This window comes from Engraulis encrasicolus, unplaced genomic scaffold, assembly GCF_034702125.1.
Source record: "Engraulis encrasicolus isolate BLACKSEA-1 unplaced genomic scaffold, IST_EnEncr_1.0 scaffold_80_np1212, whole genome shotgun sequence".
In the NCBI taxonomy this organism is placed as follows: Eukaryota; Metazoa; Chordata; class Actinopteri; order Clupeiformes; family Engraulidae; genus Engraulis; species Engraulis encrasicolus.
Window position 1 is genome coordinate 200,615 of NW_026946148.1, and position 24,328 is coordinate 224,942.

Sequence of the window (24,328 nt, forward strand, 5' to 3'; positions counted from 1 at the left end):
ACACACACACACACACACACACTGTTGGGAGTGAAACCAACCAGACAGGTTGGGTTACCTGAGCCTCAACACAAACACCGAAACACACACACACACACACAAACACACACACATTTCCTATCAGTGTAATGGGTAGCATGTGTTGTAATGGGTGTGTGTAATAATGTGTGTGTGTTATAATGTGTGTGTGTGTTATAATGTGTGTGTATGTGTGTGTTGTGTTTTGCAGCATGGAATCGTGCCCATCGTTGAGCCTGAGATTCTTCCTGACGGAGACCACGACCTCGCCAGGTGCCAGTACATCACCGAGAAGGTACACACGCACGCACACACACACAAACATACCAGGTGCCAATACATCACTAAGAAGGGAATCCCACCCACACACAGACACAGACACAGACACACATCAGAGGCTGTTAAAGTAGTTGGTAATGAGCAAGTGCAGTTTAACCCATTGATGCCTAAAGCACCTGCAAAAAAAGCCTGTTTAATGCCTAAGCCCTTGTTGGGAAAGTTGCCCTCAGCCTATAAAAACCTAAATATCTTCGCCTCTGATGCACATAAAAACATGAAACATGATTACATTTAAACCGTGAGACCCCCATCTTGCATTAGAATGTGTTCATTCAGCTGTAACATACCCACATTTTTATTTAAAAAGCTAAAATGTCAAGAGCCTGAAGATTGTTACTGCTGCTGTACTCCACTCTTTTGTCTGCAGTAGAAGTTGAGAAAGCCTCATTTAGGGAGCCCAACAGTTGGGATGCAAATGCAACACTGCATCCCCCTGTCCGGCACCTATGTAATAATAGTAGTAGTACTATTAATAATAATTACTTAATTTACAAAATAAATTAAAATAATGTCCTGTAGTTCCTGTCGGGGGTCTACAAGGCCCTTTCTGAGCACCATGTCTACCTGTTGATTAAAGGGACACTGTGCAGGAAATGATCAAAAAAGGTACTGCAACTATACTGGTCATTGAAACTGGGTTGGTTTACTAAGTAAGAAACAAATATTTTCTAGTATGGTCGAGTCATTTTTGCAGCTAAAAATGGCTATTTTTGGAAATTCAAAATGGCGGACCATGGAGAAGATCCCCCTTTTCATGTATGAAAAGTGCTATTTTTCCAGTCATAATGAATACTTAGAATTTGATGTTGGTGGTAAGTATTCATGAAAGAGGTAACATTAGTGAATGGGCAGAATGAATTCAGGAAATAAACAACTAAAAATCTCACACAGTGTCCCTTTAATAATAACATTGCTGCTGCGTGTGTCTCCAGGTGCTGGCGGCGGTCTACAAGGCGCTGTCTGACCACCACGTCTACCTGGAGGGCACCCTGCTGAAGCCCAACATGGTGACGGCCGGCCACTCCAGCGGCCAGAAGAACGCCCCCCAGGAGATCGCCATGGCGACCGTCACCGCCCTGCGACGCACCGTGCCCCCCGCAGTGCCCGGTGAGGGGGATACGCACGCACGCTCGCACGAACACACGCGCGCGCGCACACACACACACACACAAAACCAATGTCCTCTGTGGTTTCATCGTCTATAATTTATGTTTCCTTTCTCCCTCCCTCCACCTTTCTCTCTTTTACCCTCTCTCATCTCCCCACTATCTTTCTCTCTCTCTCCCTCTTTACCCTTTCGTGCCCCCCTCTTCTCTCCTCCCTTCTCTTCCTCTCTTGCTCCCCCCATCTCTCACTCATCCCCCACCCCCCTCTCTCTACTCCCTCTCGTCCCCCACCCCTCTCTCTCTCTCTCTCATCCCCCTTCACCCCCACCTCCCTCTCTCTCCCCCTTCTCTTTCCCCCTCCCTCCTCTCTCTCTCTCTCTCATCCCCCTCCCATCTCTCTCTATCTCTCATCCCCCACCCTCATCTCTCTCTCTCCTCCCCCAACCCCTATCTCTCTCTCTCTCTCTCTCTTTCCCCCTCCCTCCTCTTTCTTTCTCCCTCTCCCTCTTTCTCTCCCTACCTCTCTCTCTTCCCCCCTCCCTCCCTCTCTCTCCGTCCCTCTCTCACTCTTTCTCTTCCCCCCTCCCTCCCTACCTCTCTCTCTCTTTATCCCCCATCTCTCTTCCCCCCTCACCCCTCCCTCCCAGGCGTGACGTTCCTGTCCGGTGGCCAGAGTGAGGAGGAGGCCACCCTGAACCTGAACGCCATGAACCAGTGTCCCCTGGGCCGGCCCTGGGCCCTGACCTTCAGCTACGGCCGCGCCCTGCAGGCCTCCGCCCTCAAGGCCTGGAGCGGCAAGCCCGAGAACAGCAAAGCCTGCCAGCAGGAGTTCATCATGCGAGCAAAGGTACACACACTTACACATAGGCTACACACACATATACTGTACACACACACACACACACACACCGGAGAACAGGAAGGCCTGCCAACAGTTCATCATGCGAGCAAAGGTACACACACTTACGCATGTGTACACACACACACACACACATACACGTACACACACGCACACACATATATATATACATGTACATGCACACACACACACCAGAGAACAGCAAAGCCTGCCAACAGGAGTTTATCAAGCGAGCACAGGTACACACGCTAACACATACACTCACCATGTCATGGCATGCATGGAAGCCATGGCTTAATGGTTAGAGCGCTGGCCTTCAGATCAGAGGGTTGCAGGTTCAAATCCCACCCTTACCACCAGCATCTTCATCCATGGCTGAAGTGCCCTTGAGAAAGGCACGTATCCCCACATGGCTCCAGGGACTGTAACCAATAGTAAGTTTTATTTCTAAAGCACATTTATAACAGTACAAAAATGACCAAAGTGCTGTACAGAGGCTGGATAGAATAAAAATAGAATAAATAAAGCAAATAAAGCATATTAGTAGCACATAGAAGCTTTCCAATAGACATAAAGAAAAACATCTGCATACAGTGTACAGTTGCAGCACTGGCAGCATTGACTAATAAGATACATAAAATGAGCGTAGAACATTTTAAATACATTAAGTGATTAACACGGTGTCTTAAAGAAAAGGGGAGGTTAAAACTATAGGGGCAAGGGCTGAAAGTATACATTGGGTACAGTAAAAGCAAAATAAAGGAAACTAAGATCTAAGAAGCAAAGGCCAATGTATATAGGTAGGTTTTAAGTCTAGATTTAAAAGCAGACGTCGTGGGAGCAGATCTAATATCGGGGGGCAAACTGTTCCAGAGGCATGGAGCTGCAATTTCAAAATTACGAACCACACAAACAAACCAAGCCTAACATCTGTTTTTTTTCCTGTGTGTTTTTGTTTTCCCGTGTGTTGTGTGTGTGTGTGTGTGTAGAATAACAGCCAGGCTGCGCTGGGCAAGTACGTCTCCAAGGGCGACAGCGGAGCTGCGGCTGGAGAGTCTCTCTACGTAGCCAACCACGCCTACTAAACTCTCACACACAGACACACTCACACTTACTGTGAACACACACAAGCACACACTGTAACGTTTTTAACACATACAAACACACACACACACTTATTTAACACACATACACTTCATGGTTCAACACACACACACAATCAGTAAACCGCACACACACCCTAACTCTACACGACCTTACTACTAAAACACACACCACTATACTGTATTCTACACAAATCACATCTAAGTAACGGTTGGCATTCCACCCCCCACCCCCATCTCGTGTTCTACTCAGAGCGTTCTAGAACATGACCTTCAACCATCTCTCTAGTTCTAGAACACATCCTTCTCTTTAGTGGTGACCCCCCTTCTCCCCGCAATCACTCCTAGGGAAGCTGTGTGTGGCTGTGCGTGTGTGCTCTCACAGTGTATTACAGGTTCAGCGGTGTGTGTGTGTGTGTGTTTGTGTGTGTAAGTAAGAGCTCTCGCTGTGTTCTCCTACAGTGCAGCATGCGCTTATGTCTCTTGTGTGTGTGTATCAGTGTGTGTTTGTGTGCGTGTCTGTGTGCGCTGATCCACGATGTACTCTTTGACTCTCAAACATAGCCAGTAGTGTGGTGGCTGCGTGCCTACATACACACACACACACACACACACGGGTGCGCGCCTAAGGACATTAGTGTGAGGGGTTTGTGTGCGTGTGTGTGTCTCTGTTGTGTTGAGGCATGCACACACACACACACATGCACTGAGCGGTGAGGGGTGTGTGCGTGTGCGCGTACGCAAGTGTGTTTCTGTTGCCAGTTTCTCTAGCTGTGTCTAGATGGCACAGATCCTGTGGACAACCCCCACCCCCCCTCCTTCCTGACCCCTTTGTCCGCCATCTTCTTCCCCTGTAATTTCATCATTCCCATCATATGCTGTGCTGTGCTACACTGCCCCCGGTGGTCAATCTAGAGAGCTGCAGCTCAGAGGCACCATCTGGTGGAATTAGAGGAGCATTGCAGTCGAAGGCGCTCTAACTGCTGACTGATGAAGAAATAAATAAAATAATACATCAAATAATTACGTACCTTTGTTTGTTTGTTTGTTTGTTTGCTCTTGTTGTTGTTGTTATTGTTGACGTTGTTGTGTAGTGACGCTTGCACAGCACCAGCTAAATTAATTAAATGGTACTTACTCACCACGCTTGGAGTCTTGAGTGTTATTATCAGACACACACATACACATACACATACACACACACACACACACACACACACACACACACACACACACACACACACACACACACACACACACACACACACACACACACACACACACACAACATACATACTGGGACTCTGAGTTTTATCAGAGGAGTCAAAAGTTAAAGTAAATTGATGGTATAAGTACAACACTACTTAAAACCTAACAAGAACCCACCACAAATTTGATCCAAATAGCACAGTCAGCTGATCGTAAGACAATCACACAGGTCTACTGCTTACTCAGAGTCACCTGTGTTGTAAGTAACCTCTGTTTCTTCTTCTTTTTTTTTAAACGTTATACTTCTGACACCACAAGTTTAATTACACACACACACACACTGGGACACCTTATGTGGTAATACCTCCTCTACATCACATTACTGTACCCCCACCCCCCACTAATGAACGGTAGGTTTTACATTAGAATTACCATATAATACTACATGGTCCTAAAAAGCAGGGGATATGCCTTCTAGCAGCTGATATTATAATAACAACCAGCAGAGGCAGATTTTCCATTAGGTAAACCTAGGCAGTTGCCTGGGGCCCCAACTGTCACACCAGTGGTAAACACACAAAAATTAGGCTTAATCTTAATTTGTAAATTATGCAAAGTAATTGAAGATACCTAGCCATATAAATGACACAAAACACTTAAATAACACCAAAACAGAGAATTTCATGCCTACTGTATAGCCTACAATGACGTTTTGAGGGCCCCATGTTCATAGTTCGCCTAGGGCCCCTGTCAACCAGTAACATAACTGCAAATACCATAATAATTTGCCAATAATGTAATAAGGTTGTTGAGCTAATACTCTTTATCTGAAAGAAGAAAAATCCGCACTCACAAACTAAGTCTCATTATTTATTTATAGATTACCACCATGTCCAAAAGCAAACGCGTTTCGGCTATCAAGCCTTCATCAGTGCGCACTGATGAAGGCTTGATAGCCGAAACGCGTTTGCTTTTATATCTTTATTTAATATCTTTCAGTTGATACCTTTTATCGCGCACCGAAAGACCTTCATTTTTTTCCAAGAAGTTGAATGCGTCCTCTGACAAAACCCAATACTCTTTTGCCCATAACTTAAGAGGGCATTACATTATTGGCTATTATTTGTCCTGTATTTAAAGGTGCACTGTGGGATATTTTTAGCAGTTTCTTTCCAAAATGCATGCTGCCGATTAACAAATGCTACCTTTTCCATGAATACTTACTACTTCCTTCAAACATCTCATTTATGACTGGGAAAATTGCATTTTTCATACATGAAAAGGTGGATCTTCTCCGTGTTCACAATTTTGAATTTCAAGAAATGGGCATTTTTAGCTGTAAAACATATTGTACAAACGTTTGTACTTTGGTCATCATACTAGTACATATTAGTTTATTACTTAATACATTTTATGAAAATATATAATTCGGCAATAGGCAGCACCGTTTCAATGAGCAGCATAATGGCAATACCTACTCTGGCCATGATCCTACACAGTGCAAAGGCTTCGAAAATGTTATAACTGGTGCCAATAGTAAGAAATTGCTTCCTTTTATTCTTCCATTCTAGATAGAATGTGTCTGTTACACTGCTATTGACTCTTACAAGCCAAACCTCTATCTGGTTAAAAGATGTGTTAAAAAAAACAAAAAACAGTAGGCCAGAATATTGTGTATAGGCCCTACTAACCACAGTGATGGCTCATGTCAAAAACTGACAAAATGCCAAATCTGCCAAATACTTTAAGCCTATTCATTCTGATATTAATTTAGGTGTGCATTGGACTATGAAGTTAAAACAGCGGGTGCTGCACTGCTTAACTTGATGGTAAAACTACATACTGTAGGTTATTTGTGTGTGTGTGTTTGGTATGCTAGAAATGAGAGATTTGAGTTATGTAAATAGCCACCATGATGATATACTGTACATGTAGCCTATGTAGGCTACTGTGTATGTCTATGACCACGGCCACCATGGATTGGGGCTTGTAGGGCTAGGGTTCCCACTCTAATTCAGATGTAAAATGTCATGATTTTCCATGACTTTCCAGAGCAAAAAAAAACCCTGATTTTACATGACCACTTCCATAAAAAGTAATGACGTTTAAAAGTTCTTAAAAGTGTGAAAACTGAAGATTACGGTATCTTCACCCCTACAGTTGACGCCCAGCCACCTCCAGACTTCAGTGGGCTTATTGCATTGTAGAATGTTTTGCACAATAAAGCGTAAAACCAAGCAGTCTCTGGCGAAGCATTGTAGTATTACCAGTAAGAAACAAGGTTATACACACCAAGCAAAAAAGTTTTTGCTTTTACACAACTGTTAAGAACCATGATATTCCATGACTGTGCATGCAAAATGGAAGTGCAGAAATTCCATGACCCGTGGGAACCCTGTAGGGCGTTTTTCTACAGAGCCGAATGTGGGGATGGTCAGGGCTGTTGCACTGGGCTGTAAAAACATATTTCCACTAAATAATAAATGTAATGTGACATGGATGCAAACACAATATGGATGCACAAATGAACAATGGAACACAATAGAGGCCTTCTATAGAATTCTTCAAGAGAACACTCTAAAAATTAAGTTTTCCAAACATTGCTTTGACTAAATCAAAATGTGATTCTGGCCATGTCTTTTCCACTAATCTGGGAATGTACAGGTATGTGTTCATGGATGGCTAGAACACGTGTCACTTAACGCAGATTTAGCTATGGTGCATATGCAATGATAACAGATAACAGATAATAATCCACAGATAAAGAGAGATTTATTTGATCACAATAATGGTTAATCATCCATCGTTTCACAAACAATACTCCACCTAAATAAACGGTGAGTAATCATGATGATATGGTTCTACTCAGAGAGGGAAGAGCAGGAGGCCACTGAAGGTGCTGTGGTTATTGTCATTATTATAGAGCCTGCATCCTGCTGGGATTCTCATGTTAACCTCATCTCCCTCCTCCAGCTGCAGTGCCAGACCACCAGTCAGATATTGCTGCTGAGCATCCTTTTCATAGTCACTTAGCAACATCACCTGCCCCCCATTCTTCAACATTCTGACTACCATTCTGTTGGAAGTACGTTCCTCCATAACAGTGAATCTGAAGTAGTAGAGCCCCCTGACTGGAGCTCTGAAGAAGCCTGACACACTGCTGTAGGCCTGTCCAACATTAGTGATAATTCTACTAAAGACCAAGTTCAGGTCATTACTCCCAGCCTCTGTGAATTCCGAGCTAGGTAGAGCTGCTGAGAATGCCACCTTGGGTGCTGCTTTGATCTCTGTCTCCAGATTCTCTACATCAGTCTCCGTGGCTGCCAGTCTGGTCTTGAGTTCCACATTTTCTTTCTTCAGGTTCATCACTTCAGTTTCACCCTCATTCAGCCTGGTCTTCAGAGCTGCCAGCTCCTCCCTATGCTCCTTTAGTTCGGTCACAGTGGCTTCGTTTTCCATCTTCAGATGTGTCACTTCAGTCTCAGTGACTGTCAGCCTGGTCTTCATTGCTGCATTTTCAGTCTCCAGTACCTCTACCTCACCTTGAGTATATCTTAGCATTACCCTCAGCTCCACCACCATGTCTCTGAGTTCCTTCAGCTCAGCAGAGACATCCAGCTGGGTAGAGATTTCGGCAGCAACAGCCCCAGTGTCCTGGCTCTCTTTCTGGGTGCTCCGAGTCTGAGCTCCACACATGGAGAACAGCAGCGCCAGTAAGATGACAGGCCTCATCTTCAAAGTCACTGTGAGAGACAACACAGTGCATGTTTTGAGTCCCAAGATTAGAAATGAGTGCATAGTCATCAGATATGCTCACATAATACGTTCAGATACCTGTATCAGTGTTTCCCATACATTGAGGAAACTATGGCGGCCCGCCATAGAGTGCATTTTAATATGTGACCTTGCCTCCTCCACTTGCTTCTCATCATGATGACATCACTGACAACAGCATTATATTTCAATATCTGGCAAAAGCTCAATTGTTAAGTCTTTTTCTCATTTGCAATTGGGATGGTGAATGAAAAACAGTCCCTCAAAAGTTGTTGTGGCGAGGCTGACAGCTGGGAAACTTTATCGTTTTCTCCACGGAGGAGGGGCCAGGAGGCGGGACGAGGAGACAAGCACAAGTGGAGGAGGCAAGGTCACATATTGGGATGCACCCATAGTTTACATTTGGCCGCCATAGTTTCCGAAAATGTAAAAAAATAAAAATAAAAATTTTGAAAAACGATTTCCTTCGCATTTTCCTCCTGGAGTAAATACATCCTATAGAGAAAACCACAAGTGCTTGAAAGACAGAGGGATCAAAAGCCTAGTCAAGTTGTTGTAGTTAACTTGGGTTTGGGGGGAATAAAAAAAACCTTCAGAGAAGGGACAGTTGGGATGAGTTTACAAACACTCCCCAGGCTTTGTTTTACAATGAGTTAGGTGACAGGCCTTCATTGACACGGCAGAGGAGACATCGGGCGGCATATAGAAATTAATGTGTAATGAATGTGAATATAAAAATAAATGTGTAATATGTTGTTCAGCCCTTTTAATGGGAGGAATTTTGAAAAACTGGCCCTGTGACCAGCACCCCTCATGTAGAATGTGTGTGTGGGGAAAAGGCATAGCCTACCCTCTTAGACCCTTTTTGTCTATGCGTTACCAATTTCACAGTACTCTTAAATTCTTATCTCTGCTCCTATTTTGTTTTATTATTTTTTTCATTAAACATAGACCCCTGCATGAGGGACGAATGAAACTGTGTTGTAAACAGAAATGATTCACTGTACTGCATTTTTTTTTTTAAGTATAAATGACAATGTACTACTAATATCATGGGTAAAATGTTATGTAGCCTTATTTCTCAAAATATAAATGGCTGAAATGTAGGCCTAGGCCTATAGTTTCTCCATGTGTCAATGTCATTCTGTACTCATTGTTTTGCCATTTTGCATTTACACTGCGTGAATACCCCCCCCCCCCCCCAAAAAAAAAGGCCCACGTGAAAAGACCCCCGCCCCCCCCCCGGGAAAAAAATCCCTGCTGCCCCGATAGTTTCCAAAATGTCTGTGGGAAACACTGCTGTATGCTCAGAAGCCGTCACAATAACTCTGTTTTTATGCAGGATGCATTTGAACAGTTTTGTACCCAAAATGATACATGCATTCATGTTGATTTAGTCGTAGCCTATGCCCTTTTCTCTGTCCTAGGAGCATGTGCAGTGCAGGTCAACGGAAAGGTGTAGCCCCTCTGAGCCCAAGAGCTCTGCACTGCACTCCCTGGCTAAATTAAGGATAAATAACAATAATTAAAAAAAATGAAATAAAACTGCATCAGGAATTTGTTCTGTTCTTTTGGTCAATGTGTTGGGTTGTACTAAGCATGACATCAACTTTTGACTCTCCCTCTGTCCCCTTCCCCCTTGGTCCATCCCCCCTTACTATCTCGTGGCCCCTGTCTCCTACTCATTCCCTCTCTCCCGCTCTCGCTGTCTCTCACTCTCTCCTCTGTCTCTCTACTCTCTTTATCTCTTTCTGTGACATATGGCAATAGTCCAACATTTGACCACACACAAGTGCGCTATTTTGAACATTAAGCCCTTTTACGAGTTGTTTGCAATGTTTTAGAGTCCCCTTAACAGATTATTTCAATCTTGCTGCAATCTCTGTTATTTGGCTGAATTGGATTTTTGTCTCTATCGGCATTAGAATGTCAGTCTATGTCCATATCTGTTATTAAAACCACCCTAAACATTTGTTTTCAAGAATGTGCAAGTGGTCTTCACTGGTATTCCATAACAATTAGAGAAACATGGGTCCGTTATGTTTTATGTATTTTGTAAATACATTTTTTCTTTTATTCACAAAATGCCAAATAAAACATGACAGAATACTTATTTCGCATTCAAACTGGTTAGGGAATCCCAGTGAATACCCTAACAATTTGGTAAGATGCATTCTTTTGAAATCGAGTGTTTGATTTTAAGAACAGATACTGAATGGACATGCCCCTAGATGGCCATTTGATGGTTGAGACAAAATCAATATTAGTCAAATTATGGAGACAGCTGCAGCACACATAAAAAACTGAGGGGGACTCTAGAACATTGCAGACAACTCAGAAATGGGGCTCAATGTATAAAATGCACTTACCATTTAATCTCCATGAACGTATAGTGAAGTTAGACTTTCTTTCATGGCAATTGAAGCACGTTTGTACACGTCATGTAATTGATATTTGTTTTCAGTGTCATCTTACCTTTGACCTTTTCACTCTGTGTGTCCCTTGTAGTAGCAGTGGCTGTAGCAGTAATGCTGATAGTAGAAGTAGGTGCAGCAGTAGTGTCTGTTACGTCGACTTTGCGATCACCTTTTTTATAGCTAGGACTTTTGTAAGGACATTAAGTCCAGGGAGGCTGGTCAGATCGGCTGCTGTATTTAACTTTTTTTTCCCAGAATGTGGCTGTGTATTCAGCTATATTTGTTGTGGGAAAGTGTGCACCTGCTAACCATCAGGAGGGAGGGAGTGAGACAGCGAGAGGGAATTGCAATTGCATTGCTCAATCTTCCATACGTCGACAGAGACTGGACAGACATTAAAATGACAAGACACATCTCGTGCTGGTGATTCTTTATGTGAAGAGTGAAACATTTCATCTAGGATTCATAGACTCAATAAGCTGTAATGGAAAAAACAACTAAAAAGTAGGACCAAAATGGAATAAAAGACAATGTGAAGATATACAGTATAATAAAAAAATGCTAAGGCCTGAAAAAACAGTTGATTTAGCTTATAAAGTGATAAAAGCTTTAAAATACACGTATAAAGCAACACAACACATGAGAAACAATGTGAATAAAATATATACTATTTTAGAAAATGAGTAATTGTAGTAGGGCTGCACAATAATAAAGGAATAAAAATAATTTGAGAGTTGATGGAGATCACCTTGACACCAAAGGAGGGAAATCCCAAAGGATTGGGGCACAGTAGAAGGAACTATGTGCAGCGTTGTCGGTCTGGGGACTGAGAAAAGACTGGAGGATCTTAAAGGTAAACTGTGCAGGATGGTGACCAGAGTAGGTATTGCAACTATGCTGCTCAGTGCAACTGTTGCAAATTGGCAAATGTGATCTTTTCATGAATATGAATTACAAAATAATGAACTAATATTTACTAGTATGACCAAATACTTCCTGGAAATTCAAAATGGCGGACAATGGAGAAGATCCACCTTTCCATGTATAATAATGAATACTTAGAATTTGATAGTGGTGGTAAGTATTCAGCATTTGTGAATAGACAGCATGGATTCTGGAAATAAACTACAAAAAAAATTTACACAGTGCACTTATAACACAATTAACCCAACTCATGTCATCTGGCTCCAAACTCCATGCAAGGGGATTCCGGTTTCCTCACTCAACCATCTGAGTACTTTGAGAGGCAGAGCCGTTTCTGAACGAATTATCCAATCAGGGTCACCGGGTGGGATTTTCCTAGCCTGATTATCATCAACTTTAAAATCTCATTAAGATTTAGTCTGACCAAGAGCACAACAATCACAGTTTCCCAAACGGCATGGTTGACCCGCCTCCCTAGGTTTGCTTCAGGTTGACTGGTGTCCAACAAAGTGGGTGGAGTTCCCGATTTTTCTGGAGATCAGAAACGATATTTACATTGCTCTTGACCTGACTAGAAGCAACGCAGAGGGTTTTGTGTCACTAGGAGGGCGTGGCCTGGCTGGGATTTTTCCATAGATCTGCCAGCGATGTTATGGCTCTTCTTCCGCCTGTCGTGAGTAGACGAAGTGACGAGTCAGTAAAGAGGGTGGGTGGATTGTTTATCCAATCACATGCAAGCATTTTTGATAAGGAGTCTCCTTTGAAAGCAGTTGGTTGTGGGGGGCACCCAGAGGGTATTGTGAAGACGAAGGCGAAACATACCAGCTGGTAAGAGTCAACTTAAAAAAGAATAGGTTGGTTTATGAAGAATTATCTGATGGCAAATATACGATTTATTACGAGAGGACGGAGCGATTAAGACAGCAGAGAAAGAGAGGAGAGAATGAGGTGCAATATGACAGGGGGAGGTATATAGGAGAGGAGAGGAGGAGGTGTATTATGAGAGGAGCAGAGGGCAGAGGAGGAGAAGGAGGAGCGTGAGGGTGCTTGCTGTGCTGTTGCCAGCCATGGCAGTGATGAATCCGGGTGTATCTGTAGCAATGTGAGATGTGATCCAGCTCTGATACTGAGACACCCGCGCAGAGACATCCGGGAACTTAGTATGGGCACAGCCTAAGCTGACAACAAAATTCACCACTCCACCCTGCACCCAGACAGAGCCGACCTTGCTCACCAAAGGACCACCAGAGTCACCCTGCAGAGAGAGAGAGAGAGAGAGAGAGAGAGAGAGAGAGAGAGAGAGAGAGAGAGAGAGAGAGAGAGAGAGAGAGAGAGAGAGAGAGAGAGAGAGAGAGAGAGAGAGAGAGAGAGAGAGAGAGAGAGAGAGAGAGAGAGAGAGAGAGAGAGAGAGAGAGAGAGAAAGACAGACACAGACTTTTACTAAGTATGTTATGTTATGTATGTTGGCGCCCAACCTGCCCCGTTCGCTAATTGGCTGGTAGTCTGGTAACACTAACCAAACCCCAACCAGAAAAGCGACTTCAGACCATGTATGAATTACAAAGTAATTAATATGGGCTAGCAGCAGTGTCTAAAAATATGTAGCAGTACTGTAGCAGTGTCTAAAAATATGTACCGGTATTTAAAAAATACGTGTGCGTTTACGTACTTTGCAGAAGCCCTTTCCTGTCCGTCCAGTGCAAAGCATGTTGCTGGTAATGATGACAGTGTAGCGCCAGCGGAACCTGCATAAACTAGTTCCCACTACTGGAACCTTTACCTCCTGCAACGCTTGAGGAGCGGGCAGTGGCTCTGCACATACAGACACAACACACAGACACAGACACAGACACAGACACACTTACTTTAATGCCTATATGCATGCCTTTAATGTGTCTATTCACTCCTATAATCAGCTAAACTCTCTGTACAACATGACCTGGATGAATGAGAATCTACACAGACACACACACACTCACGCTACACACACACACACATTCATTTTACCGTCCATCTTGATTCTCCCCCAGCCTGTAATCCAGATATTGGTGCCAGCCCTGTAGGTGCTATCAGTTGCAGCCAGGCAGACGGGCTGTATGTAGTCGGTAAAGTTGACGGGGGATGAGAGGTGGAGGAGAGCAATGTCATTGTCTACGGTGGCACTATTATAATCGGAGTGTCTGATGATCTCGGAGACTGTCCTGGAAACCTCGTTGGGGTTGGGGCCCTTTTGATTCTGTCGACCGAGGTAGACTGTTAGCCCTGAGGTGGTGATTCTGCAGAGGGACACAAATTACTTATAATTAAAATATTGACTCAAAAAAATATATCAACACGTAACACTTAAAATATCAACAAATATTAATCTCAACATATTGACAATTAAGCCATCGACATAATTGAGATTTTACCATTGAATACAGTAATTGGACAACATATCTGTGACGTCACAAATAAAATTGAATGAAGGGAAGTGGAATAGGAGGTGGTATTTCAATTAGAGGGTTGCAGGTTTGAATCCCACCCTTACTACTTCGTATATCTTCATTCACGGCCGAAGTGCCATGGCACATTACCCCACATTGCTCCAGGGTCTGTAGACCACTCTGAACGCAGAAGAAGTTTGTGACACAGATCTGTATAAGAAGACTAGATACGTCATCTGCGTTCCCGTCAAACGTCCGGGCATTGGCGGCCATGTTAGCCCAGCCTGCTGGCTCAACCGATTGCAATGGGTTTTTAGTGATACACTCTTCAGATGACCATAACTCCCTCAAATTTCCATGGACCTTCGAAAGGTTTGTTATACAGTATGAAACAATCCAAATGTTGATACTGCATAGTGATGAATATTCACATTATATTATATTATATTATGATATACATAGGTCTATCATAATGTATAATATAGCTGAGTAGGCCTATATTCAGGCAATTAAATAGATCCCCCCCCAAAAATACACAAAGTATTCTGGTATTTTCAGTAAAATAGCAATAAACGTTCCCATTTATGTTCTGCTTTGGGTTCGACAGCTCTACCTTGTGTTCAAAGTGGGTAGTGACGCTTAGGCCATCCACATGAAAAAACTTGCACTGTAAATCACTCTTCCAATATGTTGTCTCTGTCATCATTATTTGGTGCAATGAATATATCTCTGCCGTCAACATAATGCACAGCAATGGTTAAAATGTGTATTTGCTCTAGGCCTATCTTTATTTTTGGAAAAATAGGTGGGAAGCATAGGCTTTTACTCTCCTGGGCGTTTTATCTCACTCTACACTTACGTTTTTAGGAGCTGTAATAAGGCCTAAAACCCAACGACGGCATTAAACTCTGGAATCGCTTCTTCACTCTGGGAAAAGATTTCATTTCAACCTATTATCCAATACCGCATATTTCGAGTCCCAGTCAAGGATCTCCGTAGTTCCAACGTAATTGTGTGATAGCATTTAATTACTATAAACTGCTTATTATATATATATATATATATGCATATATATATATATATATATATATATATATATATTATATATAAACTTTGTAACAGGCTCAGGGCCCAATAGGCAGACACACAAAATATACATAGAAATAGAATGTGCAGGAAAAAGAAGATATTAAAAAACAGCAATGATGCCAAAGCATATACAAACTACGTCATGACGGTCTTAAAAGGCAGCCATACCAATATTTCCACATATACAGTATGATTGGTATCGGACAGAGCTATATCTGGCACTTGTGAGCGTCATTATAATGCAGTTTTCAGACTTATCCAAACGACACATGAACTTAAACATTAGGTTCCTGAGGAGAGCCTGTAAAGTACATAGTCCTGAGTCACAAAATAGTTTACTAGCACTGCAACTCCTGGGCTTTTTCAGCAATATCCTCAGGCAGTCATTATATGCTACTTGGAGTTTACGCATTGTCTCTTTTTTATAGTTGATCCATAATGGAGCTGCATACATAGGACTACAGTAGGCACGAAACAAGCTTACTTTCACATCATCAGGACAGTAATGACATTTTCTTACTAACATGTTAGCTTGTGCATACAACATTCGTCTCTGCCTATACATGTCAGCATCATCCTCCAGCTTGTCAGTGATGATGTGCCCAAGATATTTTATACTGCTTGATACACATATTGGTTGCCCTGACAGGTAGAACGTTGGAAAAGGCACTTTATGATCCTCCTTGGTTCTACATATCAACACAACACTCTTTTTTGCATTGTACTGCACATCAAACTCAACCCCATACTCAGAGCACACATTGAGTAGCTGCTGAAATCCAACAGTACTAGGGGACATGATAGCAAGATCGTCTGCATACATCAAATGGTTTAAAACATTGTTCCCTATCAGACATCCTGTCTTACATCTCCCCAGTTGTTTGGAGAGGTTGTCCATGTATAGGTTGAACAGTGCTGGGGATAGAAGCCCCCCTTGTCTTACACCATTGCCTACACTGAAAGGGGAAGATAGGCTGTTTCCCCATTTCACCTGCATGTGTTGTTTAGCATACCAGTAAACAAGAATACGTATAATACATCCAGGCACACGCCTAAGCATGAGTTTAGTGAAGAGCTTATGGTGATTCACTCTGTCAAATGCCCTGGACGCATCAATGAACCCCAGAAATATTGTAGAACCATGACTTCTGTAGGATTCAACCGTTTCTTTCAAGGCATATATACATAGGTCTGTGCAAAACCAAATTGATTTTCTGTGGTAAAGATAAACTCACTCAACCTATCTAGCAACAGTTTCTCCAACACCTTAGAAAGAATACTGGCTAAGGCAATGGGTCTGTAGTTATCCATGCTCCCTATTTTACCTGTCTTGTCCTTAATGACTGGTACTAATGTAACAGTGAGCATAGTGTCGGGTAGCACCCCATGTGTCATTAGACCAGTGAAGCAAATAGACAGCAAAGCTGCAATTCTGGGGCTGGCTAATTTAAGATGCTCAGCAGTGATATTACCATTGCCACTAGATTTCTTATCAGCTAGATGTTCTATAGCATACACAACCTCATTGGGTGTAAAATGAATCGCTTCCTCATTTAGATTGCCTACACAATAGGGTTCACTTTTGATGCAATTAAACAAAGCTGCATAGTGCTGCCTCCACAGCTCTGCTATATTGTCAGCGCCAGATACCCCCTCAATGTGGCATGGTAGTACAGCTTTGGCCCTATTTGTAGCTTTTACCTCTTTCCAGAACTCAGTGACATTGTTATTAAAATGAATATTCAAATAATCTCTGTTTACTTCTGGGTTCAGCTGGCAAAGGGTTCATTAACGGAAAACTCTACAGTGGCCGACTATTTGCATTTGTAGATTAAAACGTTGTATGGAAACCGTAAAGACATAAGACATTGGTCGCACTGCTGAGATGGTATCATCACTGCTGGTAGAACTACATCAACGCCCTGCGCCTGCTCGACTGTAACAGGAAGCTACACTCAGCAGACGTGATCTCGCTAAAATTCCCAGTTCCTCCTGCGGGAGCGTGTCTATGTTCCCACAGCCCATTGGTCCCACATCACTAAAAACAATTTACATTATTTTTAGGCCTATTGGTTCTCTTAGTTTACTTGGAAATGTGGGAACATGGAGTTGTAGAGCATAGAGCTTATATTTGAATATTTTTTTTTTAAACTGTGGGAACATGGAGCAGCAGGAATAAGCTGGGACCATTTAGGCTGTGGGACCAATGGGCCGTGGGACCAATGGGCTGTGGGAATATAGAGCTGATCCCCCTCCTGCAACATTTCTTATTCTAAGTAGGGGCCAGTGACGTGGGGTCTACTTCTTCGTAGCCCAAAGTATGCTCGCTTCGATTCAAGCACAGGGAATGGCCTTGTCGCTTTATGCTTAACAGAACAGTAACCAAAGGACTAACAGATTTCTTCCCCAAATTAGTTATGACATTTTTATTTTCAGACAAAACCTACTGTGTTAACAATACGACTACGACAAAATACAATGATGAAACAAAGTCAAAGCATTACCTGAACAAGGAGGAAAAGGCTACACGAACGAGAGATTCACGGAGGATCTGAATGCAGATTAAAACAGCACACCTGAGTTTGCAAATCATATTACAGATCCAAACGCCAGATATGCAAAGTTTGTGTTTGAAATTAAAAGATAGTAAATAAAAGCAAAGAGAAGATAATCCAAATCCAGTGAGGCAGACATGGTGGCGTCAGTGTCGATCTCTTACAGGCCAGATGGGCTTACAGAGCCATACCATTTATGTACAGTACACGTATCAATATTTCAGTGAGATAACAGTATACATATTTTTGCAATGTTTCAATACTTGTAACGGAGAGTTGGTGGAGAGTTTTGGCTGGGCTAATATGGCCGAGCTGTGCAGACGAGCTGGAATATGCAAGGTCTTCTTATACAGATCTGTGGTGTCTGGCCTCACCTTTCAAAGCAGTGGGCGGCGGTCAGCACCCATTGGCTGTTGATGAGGGATCCTCCGCAGAAATGCCTGCCACCTCGTGTTAGGCTGGCCTGCCATGGCCACGCCCCTGCTGGGGCATCCTGCCCGCCCACTATGCGCGCATTCAGGGGAGCTCTCCCACACACTACAATAGATCAGTCAGATAAACACCATCAGTGTGTGCGTGTCATTGGGTCTTTCTCAAATGCTAGGCCAGTGTCCTTCCAAGTGTATCAGCCTAATTAGTCATGCCCAGTGATTGGATACCCTTTATTAGTCACACCCAGTGATTGGATATTCTGTAGAGTTCACCAAAAAGTATCCAATCACTGGGCGTGACTAATTAGGCTGATACACTTGGAAGGACACTGGCCTAGCATTTGAGAAAGATCCATTGTGTTCTCTTTGGGTGTGCTGACGAGGGTGTCAGGAATGAAATATCCAATCCATCTGAGAGACACATTTGTGAAAGTTGTACTTCAGGGTAGGTTGCGGATGGTGCTACCACAGCAACCGAAATGTTCAGATCAGCAGTATCAATGTTACCAAATTAGCGACTTTGTCGCTAGATTAAGCGACTTTTTGATGTCCCTGGCGACTAAAAAACAAATTGTCTTTTTAGTGCATCTGGCGACTTTTTAAAACGTGCATTTTCAGTGACAAATTTATTTTTTCAACATAATTGTGACTGTGCCGCCGTCAGAAGCGTTTCCCACGGCAGTGTTGCCAGATTGGGCTGTTTCCCGCCCAATTGGGCTGATAAGGATGGCTGTGTGCGGGTAAAAATGGCATTTAGCAGAAAAACCCGCCCAATTTTTGCCATAGAAATCGATAGAATTGGGTGGGATTTTGTGCTTCTAGGCGGGTTTTGAGCATTTTTTTGGGCTGGAAATCATCTGTCAACCCTGTTCCAAGGTGAAGCAGGGCTGCAGATTAGCTCTGCTTATACTGCATTTGTACTGTGGATGAAGGCCATTTGGGCACGTTTTCTGAAGATCAGCGCACTGTGTGTGACGCGGTGACGTCATACATAACGTCATCTAGCGACTTTTCAGCAAGCCAATAGTGACTTTGGCTGATTTTCTTGTGGCAACACTGAGCAGTATGCGTCCAAATTTTAATCTTAATAGTAATTCAAAGAAGTTGAGCGCGTCCTTTGCCAATACTTGAAATCTTAATAGTGACCCTCAGTAGCCCGTTATCAATAACCCTGTGAAGTATCAAGAGAAACTGAAAAAAGACCAGGAGAGGTATTAAAGGAAAAAAAGAAAGGGTGTGGTGAAACCAATTGCAGAACTTCCAAAAAGAGAACAATGTAAACAAATGAGAAACAGAAGAAATTACGTTAAAAAATGCTCTTGAAACCACAATGCCACCAACCTCTTCATCGGGACCTATCCCTCCACCTCCCATACCACCCATACCATTACCCTCTGTCCAACGTGCAATAAAAAACAAAGGGGAAGAAAAAAGGTTGTTAAAAGCAAAGCAAAGGTCTATGCAGCCTTATATGAGAGCAATGCAAAGCTGGAAAAGGCTCTACAAAAGGTGGAGAAGTACCGTAAAGAGGTACATACGATTGCTGAAGAAAGTAGACCAGGCAGATTCCCCCAATTCGAAATCCAAAAAGCAATTTGACATTAGCACCACACAGCCTGAGAGACTTTTGTCTTCCAAAATGATGTCCTTGATGAGATAAGGGAGAGATACCAAAATCTCTCTTCTGAGAAAGAAAAACAAAAAACATATTCTCAAAGACCCCGGTGGGGAAGATTCTCAAAAAGTACCGATTGCTTGCAATGGCCAAAAGAGAATTTGGTTCCTCGGCCAAGAGAAAAAGGAGCAATGAAAAAAGATCAGCAGCATTGACATACACAGGGGAAAAAACAAAACAACAGTCTGTGACAAAGAGAAAAATGAAAAAACAGAACAGATTCCTTAATGAATCCATGGAGGTCCTGCAAAAACGATCACCCGAACATCACAATTTCATACAGCCAGTTCTGCAAACTTTGTCCATTCTGGATTTCACGGCCCACGGTAAAAGACAGAGAATCATGTTTGTGCAAAACGCATGCTGATGTGCAGTTTATGGCAGACAAGCTGCCCCAGCACTAAGTGATCACCAGCAAGAACATAGAAGATTTGGCCATGTCCCTGTGTTGTTCTCCTTACACAAAGGATTGTATGTACAGGGACTGTCCAAAATGCATTGGGAAAGAGCTGCTCACATCGACCTTTGACCCTGGGGCCTAGACATCGTGCCATGTATGGAGGACAAAGGCAGAGGAAAGGGAGAAGAAGAGAAAAGATGGCACTCAAGAAAAGTTCACAATCCATCTCACAGTTCAGGACAAAGAAGAGGGCACGCTCCAAAATTTACTGGGAGACTTTTCCAAAAATGTAAAACAAAAACTGGGGAAGTATGTTTACGACATCGGGTAACAGTATGCTGCACTCCGGGAGTTTAAAGAGAAGTTGAGAGAGGACGAGGTGGTTCTGCACATTGACTTTGCTGAGAACTTTTAATGTAAGTACAGCAGTGAAGTCCAGGAAGTTCACTTTGGACACTCGCACCACCAGGCCTCCCTTCATACTGGTGTGGCCTACACATGGGAGGACACAAAGTCTGTATGCTCCATCAGCCCTTCCTATCGGCACGACCCTTGAGCAATCTGGGCACATCTAACCCACGTGCTCAGTTACCTGAAGGAGCAACATCCTGCTGCCACCACTCTCCATGTGGTTAGCGATGGGCCCACGACATACTGTATGTCATTCTAATGTATTTCATTCTGTGCATTGCAGTCATCAATTGTCTTTGTCTCAAACAGGATGACACGGATCTCCGAACAAACAATGACTGTGGTGCGGCGGCGGAGGAGTGTACTAAATAGTGCCCTGCAGCAGCCATATTTCTCCTGGGTAAAGGAGCCCAAAGTGGAGTTTTCTGGGGAATTGGGCCAGGACTATGGAGGCCCAAGAAGATATATATATATTTTTTAAGCCACTGAAACATACAACATACAGTAACATTGACATTACTGCCATAACTCATGGGCTCAGTTGTAAGTCTTGGTAATGTATATGTTGCTGTTTCAAGGCCAGCATTGCTCCACAAAGAGATTATGCTTCTGTATTTCTCCTCACCATAGGCGCCGAAACCGTGGGTGCTCCAGGGCTGGGGCACCCACGGGAATCTTTGGGCACCCATCGAGCACCCACGGACAAATCCGAGCACTAAAGCAGTATTATTCACGAGAGAAGTTTAAAGATGAAATGGCGTTTGCATTTTAACGGTCTTTTTGTAACTTAAGGTAGCCTATAATAATTTCTCATCTTGTAACTGTTAGATTTTGGACGTTTCCAAAATTCTCTTCTCCAATAAAAATTGAAGGATGAATACTCTGCGTTGTGTTTTAGTTGACTCACTTGCAAAAATAAAATAAGTCTTGACTTCGTAATTAAAAGGATCGATCAGGATACAATTTATTATATAAAAAGTGAGATTACAAAAAGAATAAGAAGAAAATAAAAGAAGTAAAAGTAGAAGAAGAATAAAAAGGTTAAAAAGAAATAAAAATGAGACAAGGTCTCACAGCGTTTCACTATCTAGGCAGCATCCTATCTCTGGCGAATGACAGGCAAATCGATCTACAACTGACAAAATGGTGGCAACGGTTTTGTCGTGGTTTCCAATCGATGTGTCAATCACCAGGCCATGTGAATATGGGGTAAAATACGAATAAGTTAGGAGACAAATCATTCAATAGGCAAATACACCGGCATAGTTTGTTGATGGAGACTTTTATTAACTCGACTCAGGTTAGGGACATTGTAGAAGCAAGTTCAACGTACAAGTTTCAATGCAATACATCTTAGACTTGAAACATTTCAGCAAGACAACAAGTTTCTGCAAAACCAAAGTTTTCCCAAAGGCCAAGTTTTTCTCAGAGACTAAGTTTTCTCAGAAACTAAGTTTTCCTCAGAGACTGAGTTTTTCTCCGAGACTAAGTTTTTCTCGGAGCCTAAGTCTTTTCAATAAACTAAGTCCCATAAACCAAAGTCGAGAATTACTTACTGCAAAATCCAGACAGCAAACCGCGAAGTTGATCAACTGAGGAGATGCGTCAGGTTGTCTCTTGGGATTCCGTTGGCATTGTCCTCTCGAGCTCTGGACTGGCCAGCTTTTATGCTACCAGGTCTGGGGCATCTTGTACACCTGACCAATCCCTGTCCTTTGTCCACCTGGTCCGATCATCTCTTGGCCAATCTAATCTCAGATGATGTTATGATAAGGTGACCACCTCTTGGCCAATCAAATATCAGATGACGTTATCAGATGTCTGCAAAATTTACGTCACCCTTCTGGACATCTAAGGGGTCCTAGACACCCAGACAGGGGCGATTCCAGACATTTATTTTTGGGGTGGCAAAGTGTATTTCAGGGGGCATGCTCCTGCACTAAGGGAAAATTATAAACACTATATAATCCACACACACACTTATGTGATACATTGAATCCCTTAAAGTGAAACCCTGCAACCTAAAGTTCTATGTCTGAAATTGTCAAGCATTAAGGCTATTGGTCACAATCAGTTCTCTTAATTTGGGTGGCAAATCATATTTCTGGAGGGGCAAATGCCACCCCCTGCCACCCCTTAGAACCGTCCCTGCACCCAGGCATCTTCACTCCCTAATCTTCAAGGTCGCGCACCTGGTCTCTTACAGTGGAAACTTCCCAACTATGGCCTGGTATCACACCGTAAATGTCGCAGCGCAAATTCAACACCCAGAGAGTTCACCTAAGTCCAAATGATATCAAATCAACTCTCAAAGTGTTAAACGAGCACCGCAGAACCCACCGTGCACTTGGACTTTCAGTCAGTCACATTGTATGTGGAGAGGGACTCTCTATTATTATATGGTTATATCTAGGGATAATCACCTTTATCTTTTTTCATAAATAAAGCTTTAATAAGAACCAATTTAACGCCAACCTAATGTACTAATTAATATGTTTTTTCTTCTCCTTTCTTTAAGGCATAGGCGTTTAAGTTAAGGCACACACACACACACACAGACATTTGCCCACATACAAGCCTCCATTTGGCTGTCTGCCCAGATTTTGGCCTCTTATCAGGCGCAGCTGCCCTCACTAACACACACACACTCCAGTTTCTGTGTCTCTGTTCAACATAAGAGAATTAAGATATTAAAAGTAAAAATGCAAATATAATAGAAATAAAAGTATACAAAAGTAATAATAGTAATATAAATATAATGCAAGTAATATAATATACTGTTCGTTTTTATTATCCTTTAGGTGCAAGCACTAACTAATCTGTCACTCTATATACCAGATTTCCTCCACAGTTTTTATACCGTCTTCCTCATGTCAGCAGGTTACACGTATGCAAGTATGATCTTAGTTAAGGAAGATGCCGTCTCCATGTCTCCAGGAGTGACAAAGCATTAAAACACCTATCGTTAAGGATAACACACAGCCTAGATGTGTCTGCTATCTGGAAAGTTAGGCGCGAGCACACTGTGCCCTGGCACAATGTCCTTCAACAGCAGAGGCTCTTGCTCTGAGCTCTCCAGATATCAGCAAAGTAACTGTAAACATGCACATTCCTGGCCCAATTGATTGGAACACAGGAATAGGCAAAAGATATAAACAGTATGGTCAATCAGTTGTTGGTCAGCTGCAAAATGCAGCAGGATATACCACTCAAATTCAACATAACGTAAGCTACTTCACGCGCCGATCCTTCTTTTCCCCTGTGGTCAGATGCGTTGCGTTGCTCTTCTACACAATCAGACAGTAACCATAGAAACATGGTTGGATTGACCATATGGCAAACAGGGATTTTGCCCAATGGACTGTTCTCCCCTCAATCAGTCCTTATGATGATAGCAGACCTCTTCGAGATAGCAGATATTGCTAAAACATGTTGGGTGTTAAATTCCGAAAAGTTCCATTAGTGAAATGCCGTTGAAGGCTTCATTGTCGCTCTAAATGCCTCGTGGACTAATCTGAAAATGCCCGACATGAAATTTCAGAACAGTGCAGCGTCTATGCAGACGGTTCAGAAGCAGAAGTAGTTCTATCAC

The 24,328-nt window shown here is 42.8% G+C and overlaps 3 protein-coding genes across 4 annotated transcripts in view; 1 reads left to right on the forward strand and 2 right to left on the reverse strand.

Moving 5' to 3' along the window:
• The window catches only part of aldoaa (aldolase a, fructose-bisphosphate, a), a 14,924-nt gene extending 10,355 nt beyond the window's left edge, over nucleotides 1-4,569 (forward strand). For both annotated transcript variants that reach the window (XM_063194058.1, XM_063194057.1), the window contains exons 5-8: nucleotides 230-313; nucleotides 1,290-1,464; nucleotides 2,111-2,310; nucleotides 3,312-4,569. In XM_063194058.1, the coding sequence (XP_063050128.1) occupies nucleotides 230-313; nucleotides 1,290-1,464; nucleotides 2,111-2,310; nucleotides 3,312-3,407 (555 nt within the window). In that variant the 3' untranslated portion in view covers nucleotides 3,408-4,569. The remainder of the gene's footprint in view (nucleotides 1-229; nucleotides 314-1,289; nucleotides 1,465-2,110; nucleotides 2,311-3,311) is intronic.
• Nucleotides 4,570-7,279: 2,710 nt separating this feature from the next.
• Nucleotides 7,280-8,366, reverse strand: LOC134444878 (uncharacterized). The gene is made up of 2 exons (XM_063194055.1): nucleotides 7,724-8,366; nucleotides 7,280-7,284 (listed from the first exon to the last, which is right to left on the reverse strand). The coding sequence occupies exons 1-2, from the start codon at nucleotides 8,364-8,366 to the stop codon at nucleotides 7,280-7,282; spliced, it is 648 nt and encodes a 215-aa protein (XP_063050125.1).
• Nucleotides 8,367-12,668: 4,302 nt separating this feature from the next.
• On the reverse strand, nucleotides 12,669-21,425 carry LOC134444879 (serine protease 27-like). The gene is made up of 5 exons (XM_063194056.1): nucleotides 21,362-21,425; nucleotides 18,194-18,356; nucleotides 13,757-14,025; nucleotides 13,419-13,561; nucleotides 12,669-13,004 (listed from the first exon to the last, which is right to left on the reverse strand). The coding sequence occupies exons 1-5, from the start codon at nucleotides 21,423-21,425 to the stop codon at nucleotides 12,747-12,749; spliced, it is 897 nt and encodes a 298-aa protein (XP_063050126.1). The 3' UTR covers nucleotides 12,669-12,746.
• Nucleotides 21,426-24,328: the final 2,903 nt, after the last annotated feature.

Excerpts from the sequence above, each read along its gene's own strand:
- LOC134444879 (XM_063194056.1), bottom strand. The coding sequence starts at position 21,425 with ATGGGTGCCCAAAGATTCCCGTGGGTGCCCCAGCCCTGGAGCACCCAC. Across the intron at positions 18,357-21,361 it reads CCACGGTTTCGGCGCCTATG|TGTGTGGGAGAGCTCCCCTG; the intron begins GTGAGGAGAAAT and ends GATCTATTGTAG. Across the intron at positions 13,562-13,756 it reads GGGGAGAATCAAGATGGACG|AGCCACTGCCCGCTCCTCAA; the intron begins GTAAAATGAATG and ends CTGTATGTGCAG.
- LOC134444878 (XM_063194055.1), bottom strand. The coding sequence starts at position 8,366 with ATGAGGCCTGTCATCTTACTGGCGCTGCTGTTCTCCATGTGTGGAGCT.